This window comes from Salvelinus fontinalis, chromosome 7 (assembly GCF_029448725.1).
Source record: "Salvelinus fontinalis isolate EN_2023a chromosome 7, ASM2944872v1, whole genome shotgun sequence".
Lineage (NCBI taxonomy): Eukaryota > Metazoa > Chordata > Actinopteri > Salmoniformes > Salmonidae > Salvelinus > Salvelinus fontinalis.
Window position 1 is genome coordinate 39,159,999 of NC_074671.1, and position 19,615 is coordinate 39,179,613.

At 43.8% G+C, this 19,615-nt stretch overlaps 1 protein-coding gene across 2 annotated transcripts in view; it reads left to right on the forward strand.

Annotated features, from left to right (window-relative positions):
- The window catches only part of LOC129859465 (zinc finger E-box-binding homeobox 1-like), an 88,562-nt gene extending 75,454 nt beyond the window's left edge, over nucleotides 1-13,108 (forward strand). For both annotated transcript variants that reach the window (XM_055929288.1, XM_055929289.1), the window contains exons 6-9: nucleotides 120-562; nucleotides 1,249-2,601; nucleotides 9,004-9,184; nucleotides 10,079-13,108. In XM_055929288.1, the coding sequence (XP_055785263.1) occupies nucleotides 120-562; nucleotides 1,249-2,601; nucleotides 9,004-9,184; nucleotides 10,079-10,974 (2,873 nt within the window). In that variant the 3' untranslated portion in view covers nucleotides 10,975-13,108. The remainder of the gene's footprint in view (nucleotides 1-119; nucleotides 563-1,248; nucleotides 2,602-9,003; nucleotides 9,185-10,078) is intronic.
- The last annotated feature ends 6,507 nt before the right edge of the window (nucleotides 13,109-19,615 follow it).

Genomic DNA, 19,615 nt, shown 5'->3' on the forward strand with positions numbered 1-19,615 from the left:
GCATTTTTGAAATGCATTAGACCCTTTTTCCCTGGGAGGTTTATTCATTTACTTCTGCTCCTAATGGAGGTCTTGTGTGTGTGTGTGTGTGTGTGTGGTGTATGTGTCTGTCCCTACAGGAGAGAAGCCATACGAGTGCTCCAACTGTAAGAAGCGGTTCTCCCACTCCGGCTCCTACAGCTCCCACATCAGCAGTAAGAAGTGCATCGGCGTGATCTCAGCAGTCAACGGCCGACCCCTGCCCGCAAAGGCCTCCCAATGCCCATCTCCAGCCATGCCCGCCTCGCCTTCCTCCACCACACGCACCCAGATCCGAGACAAACCCTTGCAGGAACAACTACCCCTCAACCAGATCAAGAGCGAGCCAATGGACTACGAGTACAAGCCCATGGTAGTGTCTCCAGCAGCGGGGGCAACAGGAGTGAACGGTCACGGAGGAGGGGTGTTCAACGGGGGTGCGGCTGTTCCCCTGCAGGGCGCGGTGCAGGCGGTGATGCACCCCACCATGGGCCTGGTCTCTCCGATCAGCATCAACCTGGCAGACCTACAGAACGTCTTGAAGGTGATTTGTACATTTGTAATAGGACTAAATATAGTACTCTGTATTTAATAATGTATTTGTAATTCAAGTACAGGAGAGACTGACTGTAGGAGAGACTGACTGCATCACTTCTTCTTTTTATAAGAAACATTAATGTGTTGAAAATCCCAAATTGTTTGCATAGTCAACTTACACACAGCCCTGACACACACACTTATCCCACCAGGCATGCCACCAGGGGTCTTTTCACAGTCCCCAAATGCAGAACAAATTCAAGAAAGCGCACAGTATTTATTATATAGACCCGTTATTGCATGGAACTCCGTTCCATCTCATATTGCTCAAATGAACAGCAAACCTGGTTTAAAAAAACAGATAAAGCAACACCTCACAACGCCTCTCCCCTATTTGATCTAGATAGTTTGTGTATATGTATTGATATGTAGGATACGTGTGCCTTTTTTAAATTGATGTAGTTTTGTCCTTGAGCTATTCTTGTCTATTAATGTATTGTATTATGTCATGTTTCGTGTTTTGTGTGGACCCCAGGAAGAGCAGCTGCTGCTTTTGCAACAGTTAATGGTTATCATAATAGAATACCAAAATACAACTTAGAATTCATGAAATACTTGTAATGCTCTTGTTGTTGCTATTTGTACAATGATTTATTAAACAATGCACAAACCATTTTCATCTTAATCTTGAAGGTGGCGGTGGACAGTAACATGATCAGACAGATGTTGGAGAACAACGCTAAGTCAGCGGGGACTGGCATGGGGGCGACGGGTGTTCCTCACCAGCAGCTCATCTCAGCCATCAGTCTGCCGATTATGGGTCAGGACGGCAACGCCACCAAGATCATCATCAACTACAGCCTGGACCCCAGCCAGACACACACCCAGCTCATTGCCCAGAACCTGAAAAAGGAGCCCCCAACCCTGGCTGCAACACCAGGCCAGGCCCAGGCTGCCACAGAGCCCTCCAGCAAGACCCAGCAAAAACTCCCAGAGGACCTGACAGTTAGCAGGCCCCCCAGGAGCAAAGAGGAGAAGATTGAAGAGGAGACTACTAAGACCTGCCTGCTTTGTAACGAGTGCCCCGATGGTCTGGACGCTCTCCACACACTCAAGCACTGTAAGAAAGCCTCAGGCCTCAGGATCAATGGGGACAAATCAAAGTCTGCCATCGATTCATTATTGTCTGAGGGGTTCGGGGACCAGCCCAAGAACCTTCTGTCCCTCCTCAAGGCCTACTTCGCCTTAAACGTTGAGCCCACAAAGGAGGAGCTCAGCAAGATCTCCGACTCGGTCAGCCTGCCTGCCGACGTAGTCAAGAAGTGGTTTGACAAGATGCAGAGCGGTCAGGTCTCACTAGGGGCCCCGACCCCTCCGTCTGAGGAAGAAGGGCCCTTGTCTGATTGTCATGGGGCCATTGTTGTGTCCCCTAAAGTAAGATCAGAGCAGGACACAGAGAGCCCCACCCTGATGCAGTCCAGCCCAGCTGAGGCCACTCCGGCTGAGGTTAACGGCTCTGGGCCCTGCCCAGCCTCCCCTACACCACTAAACCTGACCACCGGGGGGCCCGTCCCAGCCAAACCCTCCTCCCCAGACAGCACGGAGGTCCCCCTGGACCTGTCGCTACCAAAGCCCACCCGAGAAGAGACCGCTGCCACCGCGGCCTCCTACCAAGCCACTGTTTACTCCCATCAGGACGAACCCCTGAACTTGACGAAGACTTGCACAACCAAGAAAGAACGTCCGCTCTCTGCCAGCGCCGCAGGCCACCACGTGACTAGCCAAACCTTGTCCTTGTACACCGCCGGCCCACAAAGTGCCAACCCCATCAGCATCATGACCACTCAGCTGCCCAGTGGGACCATCTATGCCATCACTGATCAGGGCAGCACGGGTGTGCCCTGCCTCCGTGCGCTCACCACCAATAACAACCAGACTATCCTCATCCCGCAGTTGGCCTACACCTATACCACTACAGCTACAGCCAGCAGCCCTGCAGGGACAGAGACACAGGAGAAGACCACACTGCAGATCAACGGCATCAAGGTTTGTTAATCAGTGGATCAATCAATCAGTAATTTAAATGCTTTGAAAAGAGCTATACAAATACAACAGTCAAAGTTCTTTACAGTAACCCAGCTAAGAGAAAGCAGCCATTTACATTTACATTACATTTTGGTCTTTTACATAGCAGATGCTCTTATTCAGTCAGTTGCAAGAAAATCATCTGCTGTGTGTATGGCCTTAACTACATGTATTTGAATGTGTTTGCCGTGAAAATTACCCTGTTAGAGAAAATTACCCTGTTACATGGAAACAGTCTACCATGATCGGTATTGCAGGTGCATGACTGAGAATCATGTTCTCTTGCTTAAGTCCCTCGTCTGGTATGTTGCTACTTGTTACTCAATGCCTGACTTGGCTCAGGTTTAATGAGGGAGGAGGTGCTGGAAGAATGGGAAGTTCTGAGATGTAATCATTCCTCCTATTTTTCATTCTACCCGTGTCTTATTTGTTTTGAGTGAAACAACACGGCCTCAACACTCAGGAGTCAGTCTATTGCCCCTTTAGTGCTTCAATTCTTCTGGCTCTGTTCCACTACAGCTCAGCCATACTGAGAAGGTTAAGCTCCACCTATTGAGCTGGGAACTCTCCCAGCTGAATGAGTTTCTCTCCTGTAGCTCTGGGTGGAGGTGGTGGTATTTTGGCACCACTGTCCGTGCCTCCTGTGATGAACTGTTTTGTTTCAGCGCTGGGGGGAGGAGGAGAGGTGGAAAGGTGGACAGGACTCTAGTGAGAAGACCTAGCTCTCCTCTCTTCTCGATCATTCTCTCTCTCATGCTCTCTCTCTCTCTCTTCCCTTCTCTCTCAGGGATGTAGGGAGAAATAGTAGAAGGATATTAAGTGGGTATTCATGCTAGAGTATACTGCCAAACATTTCAAAATGACTAAAAGTGTTAGTGTCAAAATGTTTTGACAATGCTATACAACAGAGGAAACTGGCCTAATAAATTACTCTACATTATACAGAAAGTGCCAGCAAACTCTAACACAGTGGTAAAGTCAGAGCCAGGACATGTAATGAATCCATAATGATGAATAGATGTGTGAGAGCCATCACTCCCCGAGCACAGACCTGAGCTGCTGCTGCTGTCACCCAGCCAGAAGACACGAGGCAGCACTTACTGTAGAGACCTATTGATCTGTAGGAATCTGTTTAAACGCACAGGCTCCTGTCTCACCATTGACTTGTTGTTGCATTATGTTGAACTATTAAGTGGATTGGCATAGAGCATGCCTTGTTAAAACCCATAACTGCCCATAAAGCTATTGTATATCAGTTCCTTAATGATGATGCTGCCTGCCACACTTCCTCTTTCTCTCTGTCTCTCATTGCTGAATACTCAAAAGTAGTTGGGTGTGTTCCAAATGGCACCCTATTCCCTATATAGTGCACTACTTTGTCAAAAGGGAATAGGATGCCGTGCCATTTGCAACTCAGCCGTAGCCTACGCTCATGAAACGTTTTTACTCACCATTGATGAGTCATGATGAGGGTAAGGACTGGTTTTCAGGGCCAACACACCAAGGTGGGATGATGTCATCATGATGGTATTTTTCACTCAGCCAGTAAAAGATTAACTGTGAAATTGTTATGGCGAGGTTATGATTCCCTGAGAGCCATAAACAGGAAGTGGTATTAGTCAGCCTACCTACACCATCCCTTCCTGACACTCTCTTTTTCCTGGGAAACAGAATGACACACCAATGAAGCACTTAAAACTAAATCAGTTAAATCCATTTTAACTCCGTATCACTTGTTTTGTATTATTGTCCTGCACATTTTGTTTGCTGTTTTAATCAGACAATGAAACTACTTATCCAGGCTTCTCCATAACTGTATTACTGTACTACTGTTAGAATTGATACTTAAAAACAGTAAACACTATATTAAATACAGTACCAGTTAAAAGTTTGGACACACCTACTCATTCAAGGGTTTTTATTTATTTTAGTATTTTCTACATTGTAGAATAATAGAGAAAACATCAAAACTGTGAAATAACACATATGGAATCATGTAGTAACCAAAAATGTGTTAAACACATTCTTCAAAGTAGCCACCCTTTGCCTTGATGACAGCTTTGCACACTCTTTGCATTCTCTCAACCAGCTTCACCTGGAATGCTTTTCCAACTGTCTTGAAGGAGTTCCCACATATGCTGAGCATTGGCTGCTTTTCCTTCACTCTGCGGTCCAACTCATCCCAAACCATCTCAATTGGATTGAGGTCGGGGGATTGTGGAGGCCGGGTCATCTGATGGAGCACTCCATCACTCTCCTTCCTGGTCAAATAGCCCTTACACAGCCTGGAGGTGTGTTGGGTCATTGTCCTGGCCCATTTTGTTTTTAAGCTGGTTGAGAGAATGCAAAGATTGTGACGTAAATTAGATTCACGTAAATTACATATCTATAAGTAAGATGGCGCCAACAGAGATGGCAGGATCACGACTAGCTCTTAGGAAACTTTGCACTTTTAGTTTTTTTTACGTACAATTTTTACATTATTAGCTCAGGAAATGTTTTGTTTTATTACATACAGCCGGGAGGAACTATTGGATATCAGAGCAGCGGTAACTCATCAGAACTACCAGCATTACAACTTTTCTGGAGAAGATCCTTTATTCACTCTCCCCAGAGCAATTTTTTATTTTTATTTAACCTTTATATAGCTAGGCAAGTCAGTTAAGAACAAATTCTTATTTACAATGACAGCCTACCAGGGAACAGTTGGTTAACTGCCTTGTTCAGTGGCAGAATGACAGATTTTTGCCTTGTCAGCTCGGGGATTCGATCCAGCAACCTTTCGGTTACTGGCCAAATGCTCTAAACACTAGGCTACCTGCCGCCCTCTGTTGAACTTGTTCAATTGAACTTATTCCAGAGGCCGACCCAAAACATCGCCGGCGGAGGAGAGGCAATCGAGGCAGCCTGCTGGTTCGACTTAGGAAGTGCGCACATCACCCACCACTTCCGAGTATATTACTCGCTAATGTTCAGTTTTTGGATAACAAAGTTAATGAGCATGGAGCAAGGATTTCTTTCCGGAGAGACATCGGGGCCTGTAACATCCTTTGTTTCACGGAAACATGGCTCTCTCGGAATAGTCTGTCGGAGTCGGTAAAGCCAGCAGGATTCTCAGTACATCACGCAGACAGGAATAAATATCTCTCCAGGAAGCAGAAGGGTGGAGGGGTGTGTTTCATGATTAATGACTCATGGTGTAATTCTAGAAACATACAGGAACTAAAGTCCTTTTGTTCACCCGACCTAGAATACCTCACAATTAAATGCCAACCATATTATCTCCCAAGAGAATTCTCCTCTGTCATCGCCACGGCCGTTTATATCCCACCTCAAGCCGTTACCTTGACGGCCCTCAAAGAACTTCACTGGACTTTATGCAAACTGGAAACCACATATCCTGAGGCTGCATTTATTGTAGCTAGGGATTTAACAAAGCAAATCTGAGGACTAGGCTGCCGAAGTTCTATCAACATATCGACTGTACTACTCGCGCTGCTAAGACTCGACCATTCCTATTCAAACTTACAGAATGCTTACAAGGCCCTCCTCCGCCCTCCTTTTGGCAAATTTGACCACGACTCTTGCTCCTACCGTCCTTTTGGCAGAAACTCAAACAGGAAGTACCCGTGCTTTGAACTATTCAACGTTGGTCTGACCAATCGGAATCCACGCTTCAGGATTGTTTTGATTACGTGGACTGGAATATGTTCCAGGTAGCTTGCGAAAATAATCTAGATGCATACACTGATTTTATAAGGAAGTGTATAGGAGATGTAGTACCCACGGTGACTATTAAAACGTACCCTAACCAGAAACCGTGCATAAATGGTAGCATTCGCACGAAACTGAAAGCGCGAACCACCGCATTTAACCATAGCAAGGTGACTGGTAATATGGCAGAATATAAACAGTGTATTTATTCACTCCGCAAGGCAATCAAACAAGCTAAACGTCAGTATAGAAATAAAGTGGAGTCGCAATTCAATGGCTCAGACACAAGACGTATGTGGCAGAGACTGACGTCTTGCTTCCGGACAGGCTAAACACATTCTTCGCACGCTTTGAGGATAACACAGTGCCACCGACGCGACCCGCTACCATGGACTGTGGGCTCTCCTTCTCCGTGGCCAACGTGAGTAAAACATTTAACCGTGTTTACCCTCGCAAGGCTGCCGGCCCAGACGGCATCCCTAGCCGCGTCCACAGAACATGTGCAGACCAGCTGGCTGGTGTGTTTACGGGCATATTCAATCTCTCCCTATCCCAAGTCTGCTGTCCCCACATGCTTTAAGATGGCCACCAATGTTCCTGTACCCAAGAAGGCAAAGGTAACTGAACTTAATGACTATGCCCAGTAGCACTCACCTCTGTCATCATGAAGTGCTTTTTAAGGAATGGATCACTAGTCACTTTAATAATGTTTACATATCTGGCATTACTCATCTCATATGTATATACTGTATTCTATACGATTCTACGGTATCTTAGTCCTGTTCCGATCTGACATCGCTCGTCCATATGTATATAGTCTTAATTCATTCCTACTTAGCTTTTTGTGTATTGGGTATATGTTGTGCAATTGGTTAGATATTACTTGTTAGATATTACTACATTTCGCTACACCCGCAATAACATCTGCTAATCACTTGTATGTGACCAATAAAATTTGATTTGATGTTATTCCCTTCTATCCCAAGGAGGAGAGGCAGAACATCAGCTCAGACAGTTATAATAATCACATGATTACGTCTTTCTAATACATTATATAACATATACTCAATGTATTAGGTACACCAATCTAGTACCATGTCGAACCCCCCTTTGCCTTCAGAACAGTCTGAATTCTTCGGGACATGGATTCTCAGTTAGTATCAAAGGACCAAATGTGTACCAGGAAAACATTTCCCACACCATTACAAAACCGTCACAAGCCTGTACCGTTGACACCAGGCAGGATGGGGCCATGGACTCATACTGCTTACATCAAGTCCTTTTTCTGCTTTTATCATGACGCATCAGAAACTGGGAGTCCAGTGTTGGTGATCGCATGCCCACTGGAGCCTCTTCTTCTTGTTTTTAGCTGATAGGAGTGGAACCCGGTGTGGTCGTCCGCTGCAATAGCCCATCCATGACAAGAACCGACGAGTTTCGCGTTCCGAGATGCCGTTCTGCACACCACTGTTTTACTGTTCCGTTCTTCGCCTGTTTGTGGCCCGCCTGTTAGCTTGCATGATTCTTGGCATTCTCCTTCGACCTCTCATAATTAAGCTGTTTTTTCCCCACATAACTGCCGCTGACTGGATGATTTTTGTTTGTCGCATCATTCTCGCTAACCCTAGACACTGTCGTGCGTGATAAGCCCAGGAGGCTGGCCGGTTGTGACATACTGGAACTTGTGGCTGGCACCGACGATCATACCATGCTCAAAGTTGCTTAGGTCACTCGTTCTGCTCATTCGAATGTTTAATCAAACAGTAACTAAATGCCTGGCTGGAGTTCAAACACTTTATTTTTACCCCCTCAGCTATTGCGCTAGTCACTTTCCCTCGGGGGAATCACCATCGAAACTGGATGCAGTTTGATTGCCATCTTAAGTGGTCCAATTCACTTACCTTGCCCCCTCGATTTAGCTCGAGGGAGCGAGTGAACAACTTTGGTCACTTGCGGGGTTGATATGACCCACAATTCAATGTAGCAAACCCACAATTAAAAGTAGCAAACTGTAGTCACATGTCAAACTCTGGTGGCCGCAAAGTGTCAAATTAATCAACAAGGCTGCATTTTCGGCATGTCAGGAAAAAAATATGAAGCTAGCTTGCTAAAAAATATATACAGACATTGAGTTTACCATTGGCAAATTGGCTTAGTCTCATAGTGAGGAGCTTATAAAACATAGCTAGATTCATAAACATATTTTGGGGAATTCTGAAATGTATTGGAATAAATGACCAAAGTATAAAACTAGCTTGCCAGCTATGGGTAACTGTAGCTAGCTACCTGACAGGAGTGCTAGCAAGATATGTTGGCTTACTAGGTGGTACATTAATAGCTTTAGGTTGGTTGTTTTTAAGCTCAACTTCCAGATTTCCACCAAGGACGTTACCTCTCCGATCATCATTGTCCCTCGCTTGGCAAGGGACATTTAAGGTACACTCGGAATGTGACGATGTTAAACATCATTATAGGGCCGAGGGTTGTCTACTTTGAGTTTGAAATGCAGTCCCTGTCAGCCTGCTTTATATAGCAAGCCACAGCCACATGACTCACTGTCTGTAGGAGCGAACCCTTTTTATGAATGGGGTGTTGTACCTAATAAAATGGCCGAGTGTATATTCACATGTATTTATATTTGTTGTTCAGGAGGAGCGTCAGGACACAAGCTCAGAGGGAGTGTCTACCATGGAGGAGCATAATGACTCAGACACCACCCCTTCCAGGAAGAAGATGAGGAAGACGGAGAGTGGGATGTACGCCTGCGACCTGTGTGACAAGATCTTCCAGAAGAGCAGCTCTCTGCTCCGACATAAATACGAACACACAGGTACGTCGGGGACTAGATCAATTAAATCTGGATCATGTTCATTAGGGTGCAACGTAGCGAATCCCTTTGCAACTGAAAATGAAAGCGAGTGTTTGTTATTGGTTAAGTTTAGATAGTACCTCCCCGTTTCAGACTGTTTTCTTCCATTTCATGCCTACTGATTATCATTCTTACTGCACCTCCCCAGAGAAACCTCAGGGAAATATGAGGCAAAGTGAAACTGAAGGGGGTAATTTCAGAAATCACACACAGACTGACTGCAGTGTTGTTATTACTATTGTATATTGCAGAAGGGTGGAGGACACATCCAATACACACACAAACACATACACAGACTCATTCAAACACACACACGCTGTAAAGCCTGGGAATTGCTTGCCGCCAAGCTCCCGCTGCCAACGACATTACCTTCCCATATGAAATGTTGGACGGATGTTGCAAAAGAGCTCTGTTAGTAATTTTACATGAGAACATGGGTAGTGTTGTGGCCAAGCACAGGTCAACCTACTCTGAGGCGTTCTGTCTTTATGACTTTGATACCTGGCGTAGAACCACCGTTTTACATCCAAGTGACTTCACTTAGCCTGGAACTACCCGTTCCTCTCGTTGGTGTAATGTTCAGCCTTCAACCCTGAAGCATTTCTGGTCGGATTGCTCTTTTGTTGTGTGTTGTTTTAAGATATTTCCCATGGATACGTGATGATAAATAATATAGATTTCACCGACCTTTGGCGCTATAATATCAACCGTTTCACAAGCACACCTGTCTGGGGAATTACAACAATTTGACAGGAGAAGATTTCACTCAACAATAATCCTGTCCTGAATGATTTATCAATTTCTGTCTGAGATATCTTTCTATTTACTGTATATTTATTTTCTCCCGTGCTACAGGCAAGAGACCCCACGAGTGTGGCATCTGCAGGAAGGCCTTCAAACACAAGCACCACTTGATAGAACACATGCGTCTCCACTCCGGAGAGAAACCCTACCAGTGCGACAAGTGTGGCAAGCGCTTCTCTCACTCAGGCTCTTACTCCCAGCACATGAACCACCGCTACTCCTATTGCAAGAAGGAGGCGCAGGGGGGAGGTCAGGGAGGTGTAGGGGAGGAAGTGCTGGAGATTGAGAGCCCCGTGGGGTTGGGCCTGGGAGAGGAGCAGCAGGAGCAGTCAGACAGCAGGCCCACCTCCTCCCCTCCCTCCCACCTGGACTCTGACGAGCGAGGGAGCAGCACCAGGGAGGATGAGGAGGAGAGTGATGAGGACATGGAGACAGTGGCAGGGGAGGCGGTGGAGGGAGATCCGGACAGCGTTCTGGATATGGATGATATACAAGTGGTGCGGATAGGAGATGAGGGAGGGGACGAGGAGGAGGAGAGAGAGGAGGAGGGAGAAGACACTGGTCAGGAGGGGGGAGAGAATGAAGAAGAGGAAGAGCAAGAAGTGAAGAGAATAGTGGTAGGGGGTGAAGAGGAGGAAGGAGAAGAAGAGGAAGAGGAGGGGGTAGTGGGGGTTGAAGTAAAGGAAGAACAGGAAGAAAAGGAGGTTACAGGGGAAAAGGCACAAACAAGGCAAGAGGAGGTGAAGGAGAACGAGGAGGAACATGGAGGAGAGAAGGAGCAGGCTGAGAAGGAGGTGGAGGAGGAGCAGTCAGAGCAGGCTCGGGAGGTGAAGGAGGAGACAATGGACACAGAGGAAGCGGTGACCTCAGAGGAGAAGGAAGAATCAGGGGAGGTCATGACAGAGAATGAAGTTGAAACAAACGGGAACACTGTTTCAGAAGACTAGAACCAAACACCGACCAGAGCGAAAGGAGGTACAAAATAAAACAGGGAGGAAGCAGACCTGTATTTCTTCCTCTATGAAATGGAAGGATCCTTTTTCTCCCCATGACGTTGGGGGAGAGGAAAGGGATAACATTTGGGTTGCTCTGACGGACGATGCATTTCAGTTCACTACTGTGTATGAATCCAGGTGTGCCTGAAAAAAATACTAGTGACTTACTCCACAGAAGGAGAAACAATTTTCAGTGTTGGAAAATGTATTTGTAAAAATCAAAATCAAGGTTTAAAGACAAAAAATGCATTATACAGACTTTGTAAGCTAGAACCGACACGTTTTAGATAATGTTTTATTACTAAAACAACCTTGGGTCATTTCTTTTTATCAGTGTTATTATTCATATTTTAACCTTTAAAAAGCTGTACAGTTGGGAGAGATTTCTATACCTTTTTATTGCCAATGAACAAAAAAAATCAGTATTTTATTAAGTTGGAGGAAAAAAAGATCCTGTGCACTACAAGTGGCTTGGTTTACTTATGGCTCTAACAGTTATGTGTTGTCTACCCTTCAGTATTATCGCACTAGACCTACAGTATACAGCATCAGCACGTTAGCTGATAATGTTAGCATACCTTTTGTTTGTTTTACATGGATTGTGAGCCTTAAAGATGAAAACTATGGTGAGGTGATGAAGTTCAGCCATGATGATGTTCCAGTAGTTGATTATTACCTTATAGATGAAGAAGACGTCAAGGGGAGTATGGAAGGAGGTACACAAGTCTGCAATGACACATTGTTCGAAATGTTTTGTTAGTTCGTTTTGTTCATTTAATAAATCTGTTCTCATCATTACTGAATCAGATCAAGCAGAAGAATAAAGAAGAACATTCATGATCTAGGCCTAGTAAGTAGAGATCATTTGACCCTTAAGCCCTGGACCCTATTCCCACTCCCAGCCTTATGCAAAAAATATATATATTAAAAAAATACACCATGCATATCAAAAGTGCCATTGCATACTGCTGTTTCTCCTTAGCAGCTGTTGTCAGGTTGTTTCAAGGCCCAGATTTGATAGTAGCTCAAACATGTCAACTCTATGTTGATATACTGTTTTTGGCTCACTACCACTAGTCCTGATGTTGTAGAAGATAGCTTTACCATGAATTATAATTTAGACTGGAATTATATATTTGAGATAAAAATCTGCCTCTTTTATAATCAGAGCAATCAACGGCAAAAAGGACTTGTAACGGGATGATGAAACATGATTTTGAAGTATTTCCTGCCTTGAAATGTATCCTTTTCCCCAGTCCAGTCCCAGTGCACTTGTTTAACACTTGTGAAACTCTCTCTCTTCAGGTAACAAAAGTAGGCAAATATGATACCAGAATGGTTATTCAGACAATATTTTTTACCTGCCAGTATTATTATGTTGTTGATGTTTTTTTGTATATGTTAAATGTGTGTACTGTATGTTTTCAGCAATGTCGGTATTATTACCATTCCCAATGATATGGGTTATCTGTTTAGTTATAGAAAACTTTTGTATTTATGTGTCTTATTTTTTTATATTTCTTTATGGTTATTTATTACAGTGTAGTGTACAATACTGTAGTTTGTATTAACACAATAATATATTTTAGTATGAAAATAATTTGAAAGGTAAAATGACGACAACAAAGCTGGAACATAAAAGAGTCTGGCATTTTGAAGTATGTTTCAGAACAAAAATAAAATGTACTGCTATCTCAAGTTGTCAGCACACCCCACAAGCAGGAAATTTGAACATGTTGCCTGCCTTCCTGCATCCATTAATTCTCATGTTAGTTTTGACCTTTTGCCCACTTTAATATGAAGCTACTGAAACTCTTTGAGAACTAACTGTATGTCTAATAGCATGAGTGTGCTGTTGTTTTGACAGATGATCCTTAACCATGAATCTGTCCTTTTTGCCAAGCCAAAATAATATTGACCTTTTTTGTTTTATTTGTGCCAATTTGTTACTTTGTATGTCTGCTACGTCAAGGCCACAGCCTCTTTTTATATGTCCCTGTTTTAATCCACAATCATTTTTATAGTGATAGTTTTTGCTTTTGTTTTTTTATGACTCCCCATCTCACAATAAAATACATCAATGACATACCCCTTGTTTGTTGATCTATTTCTTATATTCGCTTGCATAATTAGGCTTTTTCCGCTCTGTCATTATTGCGTGCGCGATAGAACAGCGAGCATATGTACTACAATGGTTTTTACCACGATGCGAGACATTCGCCAGCTCTGCTTTGTCAACTAAATAAAAACGACAACAACGGCCGTTAGGCAGACAGTGGCGCTGATTCCCATACTGCGGATTCCATCTTCAAAGTTTGCAGAGATTGTATTCAAGGTAAACGCTGCAGATGTAGGCTCAATTGGAAATTACCTTTAAATGTCAAGCATGCTATAGCCATCTATTTACCACCACAAACCGATGCTGGCACTAACATGCTGACCACACCGCTCGCGTCGTGACCGGTGCAAAATAAATGTACACATACATATTATTCAATCACTGCACCCACAACGCTTGCGAGCGTCTGAATAGCCAGGCGCTAAAATAGAACTTGGTTCTATTTGTGACGCATAACGCGCTGCAAGTCCCGCCTCTCCCATCTCCTCATTGGTTTTTAGGAGCATATATTCACATGCCATCTCCTCATTTGTTTTTTGGAGTATATACCCACGTGGGGTATTGAAAGATGAACTGAGGTCCACACTCCAGTCGATAGTGGTAATGCACCTTAAAGTTGGTTGCCAACAGCCATATAAAAAAGCCTGAAGGAAGGAGAGATTACTAGAAAACAACCTTTTACCATTTTATATATGTATTAATTGTCGGAGTAGAGGACCTTGTGCATTTCAGGTAAAATAACAACCCAATGTTTGTATCTGAGGACAAATTAGCTAGCAACAGCAAGCTAGCTAGCTAAATGACCAGAAACACTTAATGCTTATTGACCTGTCCTTAAATTAATATAGTTGGTTCAGAGTTTGTTTTGATATTTCAACCTGTGTGTCCTGATCGCATCTGGTGTAGGGGGACAAAATCAACATGCGCATGTGCAAGGCAAACTTAAATCAGTTTGATCTCATTTCTACCAGCATGTCACATGTGCAACCAGAGGGAAAAAAACTTTAGACCACCTTTATTCCATACACAGAGACGCATACAAATCTCTCCCTCCCCCTCAATTTGGCAAATCTGACCATAATTCTACCCTCCTGATTCCTGCTTACAAGCAAACGCTAAAGCAGAAAGTACCAGTAAATACGTAAGCGCTCAAATGATGCGGATGCTAAGCTACAGGACTGTTTTGCTTGCACAGACTGGAATATGTTCTGGGTTTCATCCAATGGCATTGAGGAGTGCACCACCTCAGTCACCAGCTTCATCAATAAGTGCATTGACGACATCGTCCCCACAGTGACCGTACGTACATATCCCAACCAGAAGCCATGGATTACAGGCAACATCCGCATCAACCTAAAGGCTAGAGCTGCTGCTTTCAAGGAGTGGGACACTAATCCGGACGCTTAAAAGAAATCCCGCTATGCCGGCGGATGAACCATCAAACAGGCAAAGCGTCAATACAGGACTCAGACTGAGTCCTACTACACCGGCTCTGACGCTCGTCGGATGGCGCAGGGCTTGCAAACTATTACAGACTACAAAGCAAAACCCAGTCGCAAGCTGCCCAGCGACGTGAGCCTACCAGATGACCTAAATACCTTTTATACTCGCATCGAGGCAAGCAACATTGAAGTATTTATGAGAGCACCAGCTGTTCCGGACGACTGTGTGATCACGCTCTCCGTAGCCGATGTGAGCAAGACCTTAAAATAGGTCAACATTCACAAGGCCGTGGGGCCAAACTAATTACCAGGACGTGTACTCAGAGCATGCACGGACCAACTGGCAGGTGTCTTCACTGACATTTTCGACCTCTCCTTGACGAGTCTCTAATGACTACATGTTTCAAGCAGACCACCATAGTCCCTGTGCCCAAGAAAGCGAAGGTAACCTGTCTAAATGACCAACGCCCCGTACCACTCATGTCGGTGGCCATTAAGTGTTTTGAAAGGCTGGTCATGGCTCATATCAACACCATCATATCCCAGAAACCCTAGACCCACTCCAATTTGCATACTGCCCCAACAGATCCACAAATTATGCAATCTCAATCGCACTCCACACTGCCCTTTCCAACCTGGACAAAAGAAACATCTCCAGTGGGCTCCAACATTACTGGCACCCCTGACTGGCAATGCACAAATAATGCTTAAACAAATATAAACAATATAATTATAGAGATAAACTCAAAATACCAACATGTGAGAAATACGATACTTTATTAACTTCTTGCGACTATAGGGGGTGCTGTTTTCTCACTAGCATAATTTGCATTACAGATTAAACGGCTACCTACTCAATTCTTGCTCGTACAATATGCATATTATTACTATTATTGGATAGAAAACACTCTCTAGTTTCTATAGCCGTTGGAATTTTGTCTCTGAGTGAAACAGAACTCAATCTACAGCACTTTTCATGATAGGGAGTCAGATTTCAAATATTTTGGCCACTGATCTGGAGTCAGTTTAAAGCTCACTGTAAATGCTATGGAGAAACAGACACTGCTTACGTCTTCCCCTGGATGTCAGTGCGTGATGACGCTTTGAATGGTGTCGATTGCGCAATCAGTTTCTCTATAAGACACCAAATAGCGGAAGTAGCTTCCCTTTGCTGCCTGCGCCTTGCGCGCGAAGGACATCGGACTCGCCTCCTTCCAAGCGTTAGTTTAGCCAGTAATATTTCTCCGGTCATGTTTTTACCCATTATAGGTGTTAACAGCATCATAAGGTAGTTAATTTGAACCGTTGTATAGCAATTTATATCCTTTTAGTGCGATTTTGAGGCATTGCTTTGTTGTGCACTTTGACGCGCTGGGCACATTTCGGGGTCCCGGTCGTACGTTAGTGGGCATTTCGACGGACAAGTGGACATCTTTCGACCAAAAGAAGATTAGACCCAAGAAAGGATTCTTTGCCCAAGATTCTGATGGAAGAACAGCTCACAGTAAAAACAATTTATGATGTTAAATCGTGTTTGACGAAAAATGTTAAACGCTTACGCCGCCATTTTGTTTTGTATAGCTTCGCTTGGCGCAACCTGTATTGAAAAGTAAGGATAACTAAAAAAATGTAAATCAGCGATTGCATTAAGAACTAATTTGTCTTTCGATTCCTGTCAACCCTGTATTTTTTTGTCAAGTATATGATTAGCTATTGATTAAACTAGATCACTCAAAGATGGCGACCGACATTTCCAGGCTTGTTTTGCTACTATTTTCATTGTATAACCACGTTTTTTTATGGCTAAATATGCACATTTTCGAACAAACTGTATATGTATGTTGTAATATGATGTTACAGGAGTGTCATCTGAAGAATTCTGAGAAGGTTAGTGAAAAAATTAATATATTTTGGCGATGATACGATATCGCTCTCTTTGGCTAGAATCAGTGCTCGGGTAACGTTTGCGTATGTGGTATGCTAATATAACGATTTATTGTGTTTTCGCCGTAAAACACTTAGAAAATCTGAAATGTTGTCTGAATTCACAAGATCTGTGTCTGTCCATTGCTATGTGCTGTGTATTTTTAAGAAATGTTTTATGATGAGTAAATTGGTAATACACGTTGCTGTCTGTAGTAATTCTAGGAGCTTTGGTGAGATTTGTGATGCTGGCTGCAATGGAAACTATGATTTATACCTGAAATATGCACATTTTCTAACAAAACCTATCCTATACCATAAATATGTTATCAGACTGTCATCTGATGAGTTTTTTTCTTGGTTAGTGGCTATCAATATCTTAGTTTAGCCGAATTGGTGATAGCTACTGGTGTTGAGAGAAAATGGTGGACAAAGAAAAATTGTGATTTTTGCTAACGTGTTTAGCTAATAGATTTACATATTGTGTCTTCCCTGTAAAACATTTAAAAAATCTGAAAAGGTGGTTTTATTCACAAGATCTGTATCTTTCATTAGGTGTCTTGGACTTGTGATTTAATTATATTTTGATGCTACTATTTAATTGTGACGCTATGCTAGCGATGCTAATCAGTGTGTGGGGGGGGGGGGGGGTGCTCCCGGATCCGGGGTAGAGGCCCGTTAGAGGTTAATGTTTCAATGGAACCAACCAAAATAATTTAATTAAAAATCTGTGTCCTCCAAATCAAGGTTTCACAATTAATGGCACCCTTAAAGATTATTGTAAATAAATTAAACCACAAATTAAGGCCACTTATTTACATTTATTTAAGTTTTAAGGAACTATATTGAGCCATAACATCACTTCCTGTTTCACTAGGGTATAAAAATGAGGTAACACACATTCAATATCCCACTGTCATCCAACTCCATGAAGAAAACAAAAGAACTGGCATTTCAAAAGAGACAGATGGTCATAGACCTTCATAAATCTGGTAATGGCTACAAGAAGATCCACAAACGATTGAATATACCACTGAGCACTGTCAGGGCAATTATTTAAAAATGCAAAAGATATGGAACAGTTGAAAACCTCACAGGTAGAGGACGCAAATGCATTTTGCCCCCCAGGATAGGAAGGAGGATGGTGAGAGAAGCAACAAAATCCCCAAGAATCACTGTGAAAGAATTGCAGGCCTTGTTGGCGTCTTGGGGTCAGCAGGTTTCAAAAATCACCATCAGACGCCACCTCCACAACCACAGGCTTTTTGGAAGGGTTGCCAGAAGAAAGCCCTTTCTGACCACAAGACATAGACGCAAGCTCTTGGAGTTTGCCAAATGTCATTTAAATTATGACTGGAAGAAGGTGCTCTGGTCAGATGAGACCAAAATTGAACGTTTTGGTCAGATACAGCATCGGCATGTTTGGCGTCGAAACAGAGATGCATACAAGGAGAGGTACCTCATTCCCACGGTGAAATATGGAGGGTGGTCAGTGATGTTTTGGGGCTGTTTTAATTCCAGAGGTCCAGGGGCACTGGTTAAGATTGATGGCATAATGAATTCCACCAAGTATCAGGCAATTTTGGCTGACAATCTGGTCGCCTCTGCCAGAAGGCTGGGACTTGGCCGTAGTTGGACTTTACAACAAGACAATGACCCGAAACATACCTAAAGATCCACACAGAAATGGTTCTGTGACAACAAAATCAATGTTCTGCCATGGCCATCTCAGTCACCGGTCCTCAATCCAATCGAAAACCTGTGGGCTGAGTGGAAGAGGGCAGTTGATAAGCGCAAGCCCAAGAATGTGAAGGATCTTGAAAGGATCTGAATAGAGGAATGGTCCAAAATCCCTCCAAATGTGTTCCTTAACCTTGTCAAACATTACAGGAAAAGACTCCATGCTGTTATCCTTGCCAGAGGTGGTTGCACTAAGTACTAAATGAGGAGTGCCAATAATTATGAAACCTTGATTTTGGTTCAATTTATTTTGTATTAAATAATTGTATGATTTTGGTTGGTTCCATTGAAACATTAATAAAGTACAGTATTTCTCACATGTTGGTATTTTGATGTTTATCTCTGTAATTATATTGTTTATATTTTTTAAGTATTGTTTGTGCATTGCCAGTCAGGGGTGCCAGTAATTTTGGAGCCCACTGTATATGAGAATGCTGTTCATTGACTACAGCTCAGCGTTCAACAGTGCCCACAAAGCTCATCACTAAGCTATGGACCCTGGGACTAAACATCTCCCTCTGCAACTGGATCCTGGACTTCCTGACGGGCCACCTCCACGTGGTAAGGGTAGGCAACAACACATATGCCACGCTGATCCTCAACACGGGGGCCCCCGAGGGGTGTGAGTTTAGTACCCTACTGTACTCCCTGTTCACCCACAACTGTGTGGCTAAGCACGACTCCAACACTATCATTAAGTTTGCTGACGACACAACAGTGGTAGACCTGATCACCGACAATGATGAAACAGCCTATAGGGAGGTCAGAGACAACAACCGCTCTGAACATGAGCAAGACAAAGGAGATGATTGTGGACTACAGGAAAAGGATGGCTGAACACACCCCCATTCACATCAACAGGGCTGTGGTGGAGCAGGTAGAAAGTTTCAAATTCCTTCGTGTCCACATCATCAACAAATTATCATGGTCCAAACACACTGAGACAGTCGTGAAGAGGGCACGACAACACCTTTTCCCGCTCAGGAGACTGAAATCTTCCGAAAGTTCTACACCTGCACCATTGAGAGCATCCTGGCCGGTTGCATCACCGCCTGGTATGGCAACTGCTCGGCATCTGTCTGTAAGGCGCTACAGAGGGTAGTGCGTACGGCCCAGTACATCACTGGGGCCAAGCTTCCTGCCATCCAAGACCTATATACTAGGCAGTGTTAGACGAAGGCCCAAAACATTGTCAAAGACTCCAGTCACCCAAGTCATAGACGGTTCTCTCTGCTACCACACAGCAAGCGGTACCGGAGCGCCAAGTCTAGTTTAAAAAGGCTCCTTAACAGTTTCTACCCCCAAGCCATAAGACTGATGAACAATTAATCAAATGGCCACCCGGACTATTTGCATTGACCCCCTCCCA